The sequence below is a fragment of the Silurus meridionalis genome, chromosome 11 (genome assembly GCF_014805685.1).
Source record: "Silurus meridionalis isolate SWU-2019-XX chromosome 11, ASM1480568v1, whole genome shotgun sequence".
Taxonomy (NCBI): domain Eukaryota; kingdom Metazoa; phylum Chordata; class Actinopteri; order Siluriformes; family Siluridae; genus Silurus; species Silurus meridionalis.
This window is the reverse complement of record NC_060894.1, coordinates 15054406-15060552: the sequence shown is the minus strand read 5'-3', so window position 1 is coordinate 15060552 and position 6147 is coordinate 15054406. Positions and strand designations below refer to the sequence as shown.

General features: G+C 39.0%; 1 protein-coding gene across 1 annotated transcript; it reads right to left on the bottom strand.

The window, feature by feature from the left end:
- Nucleotides 1-969: 969 nt before the first annotated feature.
- Nucleotides 970-3787, bottom strand: timm10b (translocase of inner mitochondrial membrane 10 homolog B (yeast)). Its single transcript, XM_046861437.1, has 3 exons — nt 3558-3787; nt 3365-3460; nt 970-1924 (listed from the first exon to the last, which is right to left on the bottom strand). The coding sequence occupies exons 1-3, from the start codon at nt 3582-3584 to the stop codon at nt 1316-1318; spliced, it is 732 nt and encodes a 243-aa protein (XP_046717393.1). The 5' UTR covers nt 3585-3787; the 3' UTR covers nt 970-1315.
- Nucleotides 3788-6147: the final 2360 nt, after the last annotated feature.

Below are 6147 nucleotides of genomic sequence, written 5' to 3'. Positions count from 1 at the left end.
TTCTGTTGCAACTGGAGAAGCTATCTCTGACTGAAGCTCTCCCTTCACCCTGACTCAACGCGTTACAACGGCTTGTATCTAAACAGTAGCCGACCAAGTAAGTCATTGTTCACCGTCTTCCTCCTTCCATTTACCATTTACCACTAGTTTATCTTTTGGCATCGTCGTGCGTTTAAAAATCACCCGATGGAAGTTTTTTCTCCCGAAGCCGTGCAGCTTAGAACACAGGTGAGGTGCGGTTTTTTCGTTTCCGTTCAGAAATTTCATTGGTCTAATGTTATGGGGTTCAGTTTTTTGGCTTGAAGTTTGTGAAACCGAGAAAAACCCAGGAAAAATTCATAAATTAGCAGCTTTGTTGTTTAAGCCGCAGGGTTCAAAACGTGGGAAAAAAGTAGCGGCTTATAGTCCGAAAAATACGGTAGTTATTTGTCCAATATACAGTGGAACCTCAGCGCTCGCGACCTCGCATGCTCGCGACTTTCATTCCGACCGGCGACTCTCATTCAGATCGGCTCGTGAGCAACCGCGAGCTGCTCAAAATGCTAGTTTTAACATTTATCATCAAGGTTTATCTCAATAAAACACACCATTACTGTATTTTCTGTACTGTATTGTACTGTATTTTCTGTACTTCTCTACTGCATACTTTACCTGTACTTTATTTTTTTTAATTAAGCATTGTAATTGCTGTTAATTTACATAAAGTTTTGTTAAAATAGTCTAATAATTAAGTGTTATGGAGTGAAATAGTGTTATTTACTCATTTAAATCGATTTCGTATAGTGTTCTTTGGGTTTTTACTGGGTTGGAAGGGGCGTATCAAAAGGTCGCGAAAATTCGGAACTCGCGACCGGTCTTGGTCCCTAACCCTCGCGAGCTCTGAGGTTCCACTGTACTACAATAACATGAGTGTAAAAGTATCATCAACCCAAAATTAGATCATATTAAGAAGTTGAAAAAACACCTTCAGAGGATTTACACATTTTATTTTTTTACTCAAAAGTTTACTTGTTCTACCCATCTAAACACCATTACAACACCTTTTCCCAGTTGCTTGTCTTTTCAGTCACATAATCACATTTACTTCCCAAATTTGGACATGAACAGAAAAATGAATTAAACATAGTTGTCATTCATATATGACGGTCATATTTTGTTGCCTCTGCGCCTGCTATCAATAGGAATTGGAAATATCAACGTCCCTCAAGACAATATGAAAATCAATAGTTTTCATACTGGTCATTCTACTAAGTACATGTTTTGATATAACAGCTATGATCAATAAAAGTTGTCCCTATATATTAATAAACTAAAATTAAGATGGTCTTTCTCCCCCAGTAAATTGATGGGCTGAGGCTGGTGGTGATATGCTGCTGTTCACTATACCAATGTGGTTTACATCTACATTTTTTAAAGCAATGCCTGATGAAGCACTGGGGAAGGACTCTTGTGTTTGTACACTAGGTTTTGCAGGAGGTGTAGAGACATGCAGTCCCTCTAAAAGTGGAGAAGTCAGGTCTAAGGATGCATGCTTTGATGGATGCTCAGTTGAACATTTGTGTGCACTTTCTGTAACAGGGATGGGTGAAACAAATGCCTCATTTGTAGATGGTGATGGTGCAGATAAGATTGTGATAGATGCTGTTCCTGACACTTCTGCAGCAGATGCAGGTGTCAGCCCATCTGGTGCAGGTTTAGCAAGAGTAGATGTTATGTCTGTAGATGGGGCTACAGACAAATTTAAACCTCCAGTGTGAGGCTCGACTGGGCCTATGGCTTCGGTTGCCTTTGCTGCTTCAGCAGCTTTGCTCTCCAACTCCTCCATTCGCTTTTGGACCATAGCTGGCATCAGTTTTACATATGTGCCCATGAGGCGATGGTTGGAACGGATTAGTTTGCCAGCACAGTTGTCCACACAACGCTCCTGAGAATGTCAAACAACAACTTGTCATTTTTATGTCTACACAATTCACTAAAATCATGTTTTAATGCTATCAAACCATGCTCATTATGATTATGCCACAATAACTCTTCCCAGTCTTCTGACAACCATCTATATTGCCTATGGGTTTCTGAGCATGCATGCTTCACTTGAACACTTTCTGACAAGACAATCTATACATACAACACCAGTCAACGATTTGAGCACCCCTTTAGTGGTATTTCTTTATTTTCATTATTTTAAATATTTACATTAATACTGAAGACAGCCAAACTATGAAAGAATATGTATTGAATTATGTGGTTAACAAAAAAGTGTTAAACAACCCCAAATATGTTTAATATTTTAGATTGTCTAAAGGAGCTACAAAAAGCTTTGATGACAGCTTTGCAAACTCCTGGCATTCTCTCATTAGATTCACACGATAGTCACCTGGAATGGTCTTTAATTCACATGTGTGCCTGGTTGTTGCCTTCTTAATGTGCTTTAGTTTAATAGTTGTCTTGTGCAGAGGAAAAGGTGCTTCATACTTATTACATGTACTTTACAGCACAATAAAAAATTGATTTGTATATCACAGTGATGTTAGAAAGCTCATGTCAGCCATGTTATAGTGCCCCTGGAGCACCGAGGGTTAAAGGCCTTGCTTAAGGATCAGTAACCCAGAGCCCTAACCACTGAGTTACCACCTCAGGGTGAATACAAAGTCAAGGGCCCTATTAGTGCTGATACAACTTCTGTACATATCCATATTATGGCAAAAACATTTAGTTAATTAAAGTGAAAAGACAGTCTATTATTACATTAACAAATGATGGTTAGTCAATCTCAAGAAATTAAAACATATCCAAGTGCAATTGCCAAAAAACTACAAACACTATGATGAAGCAGGCTCTCATGAAGATCGTTTCAAAAAAGGAAGACCAAGAGCTACCTCTGCTGCAGAGGATATGTTTATTAGAATTAACAGCCTCAGAAACCTACGATTCACATAAATACTTCTCTTGAGTTCTAGTGGCAGACGTATTTAACATGTTTGTGTTTACTACATAATTCTGTGTGTGTTTTTCAGTAGTTAGGATATTTTTGTATTATGTACCATCTTGAAAATAATAAAAATAAAGAAAAAACACTGAAGAAAAACTGTGTCTATATTTCTGACTGGTAGTGTATAAAAAGTAGGTACCTATTATTTGAATGCTGGAAGCATTTTCCTAAAAGGTTAAACTGAAATGTTAAACAAATAATACAAAACAATTGTAATGTAGATTATGAAGGTCTATAAGATTTTGATAAGGTAGGACAAATCTTTAGTGAACGCTAGAGCACTGGACTTATAAAGCATTATTAAATGTACATAGTGTTGCTCAGCACTTGCAGTTTATTGATATGTAACTGGTTCGCATCCATGCTTTGACTTACTTCATCCATTGTAAGGGTTCTGTAGTTGAAATTGTTCGTGCATCTCTGGAAGCAAATTTCCGTCATTCGATTATAAACCAAGAGGAAGTCGCGAAGCTAAACAGTCCAAACGCAAAACAGAATTCAACAATAAGTTTTATACCTTCGTAGTATTAGTTCCCCATCTAATGAAGCAAGTATTCCGTTTACTTACATTCCGTAGCTGTCCGTCGGGTTCCATATTAGTAAATCAGTAAATGTATCTATAAATAAAATATCTGTAAACGCTACTATTAGACTGCTCTATTGTGATTGTTCATAAATTGTTATTTAAAAAAACCCAACAACGCGTAGTGATCCCGACAAGATGTAGCATGACTTTCACATGCGCGCAGCCATGTTGATGTCACGTGACCAGAGCAGCCGCATCAACGTCATTATAGCGGAGGCGGAACCCCGGAAGTCAACTTTATGTTGCATTCTGAGCTTTGCTAGGGCGTTATAAACAGATGAATAACTAAAGTCATTTATACGGAATAAACAATGTAAATTTTTGTACTGTCAAGACATGCAAGCACTTTGAATTCTGTTCACATTTCTGGTCTGATTTTAAATATTACTTCCTGTCTCAAAGATATAATTCTTCTTCTTCTTTCGGCTTCTCCCATTAGGGGTCGCCACAGCGGATCATCAGTCTCCATAACCCCCTGTCCTCTATATCTGCCTCTTTCAAACCAACTACCTGCATGTCTTTCCTCACCACATCCATAAACCTCCTCCTTGGTCTTCCTCTTTTTCTCCTTCCTGGCGGCTCCATCCTCAGCATTCTTCTACCGATATAACCCATGTCCCTCCTCTGAAAATGTCCAAACCACCTCAATCTTGCCTCCCTCGCTTTGTCTCCAAAATGTCCTACATGTGCTGTCCCTCCAATAAACTCGTTTCTAATCCTGTCCATCCTCATCACCCCCAACGAAAACCTAAACATCTTCAGCTCTGCTACCTCCAGCTCCACCTCCTGTCTTTTACTCAATGCCACTGTCTCTAAACCATACAACATCCCAGGTCTCACCACAGTCCTATAAACTTTTCCTTTCACTCGTGCAGATACTCTTCTATCACAAATCACTCCTGCTATTACTCTTCTCCACCCACTCCACCCTGCCTGCACTCTTTTCTTTACTTCTCTAACACACTTTCCATTACTTTGCACTGTTGACCCCAGGTACCTAAAGTCCTCCACCTTCTCCACCTCTTCTCCCTGCAACCACACCACTCCACTGCCCTTCCTCTCATTCACACACCTGTACTCTGTCTTACTCCTACTGCCTTTAATTCCCCATCTCTCCAGCACATACCTCCACCTCTCCAGGCTCTTCTCAACCTGCTCCCTACTCTCACCACAAATAACAATATTATCCGCAAACATCATAGTCCATGGAGACTCTTGTCTGACCTCGTCCGTCAACCTGTCCATCACCACTGCAAACAGGAAAGGGCTCAGAGCCGATCCTTGATGCAGTCCAACCTCCACCTTGAACCAGTCTGTCGTTCCTGCAGCACACTTCACTGCTGTCACACTGTCCTTATACATTTCCTGCACCACCTTCACATACTTCTCTGACACACCTGACTTCCTCATACAATACCACAACTCCTCTCTCCGGATCTGTCGTACGCTTTCTCTAAAACCACAAACACACAATGCAGCTCATTCTGACCAACATTCTCAAAGCAGTTTCAAAGATATAATTAGGCTCAGATTATAAAGATGTCTCTCTGTTATTCAAAGTGCAATGATGGACGATATACGACATTCTTGTAAATGAGTACCAGTAAAAAATAACCTTCAGAAATATTATTCCAGTCAAAGTATCCCCTTTATCTTTTAATATGAGTATTTCTACTTTTGAATGCACTTAAGTATCAAAAGTTTTAATCTATAACAAAGACACTTGAATAATTTCTGCAGTTCAAATTCTCATTCACATGCACCTTTTTTTTTTGGTACAGACACGGTAAACACATCTACTACACGATTATTCCGCAAGTCTCGCGAGAACAGCTACATTACATTTACTCCGCAAGTGTCGCGAGAACAGCTACATTACATTTACTCCGCTAGTCTCGCGAGAACAGCTACATTACACTTACTCTTCAAGTCTCGCGAGAACAGCGATTATCCTTTCACACAATGTGTTCAACTGCTTGTTATTGAAAATTACTGAAATGTAGTGGAGTAAGGAGCAAGATATTACACAATAAAATGCAGTGAAGAAAATGTTTCCCAAAATGCAAATAAAATAATGTTTAAAAAAAAAAAAAAAATATATATATATATATATATATATATATATATATATATATATATATATATATATATATATATATATATATATATATAATTATTTATTTATTTATTTATTTTTTTTTTTTAACCATTATTTTATATATACATATACAGTACAGACCAAAAGTTTGGACACACCTTCTCATTCAAAGAGTTTTCTTTACTTTCATGACTATGAAAATTGTAGAGTCACACTGAAGGCATCAAGGGCTATTTGACCAAGAAGGAGAGTGATGGGGTGCTGCGCCAGATGACCTGGCCTCCACAGTCCACAGGCCTGACCACAGTCCACAGGCCTCCAACCAATCGAGATGGTTTAGGGGTGAGCTGGACCGCAGAGTGAAGGCAAGAGGGCCAACAAGTGCCAAGCATCTCTCGGGGAACTCCTTCAAGACTGTTGGAAGACCATTTCAGGTGACTACCTCTTGAAGCTCATCAAGAGAATGCCGAGAGT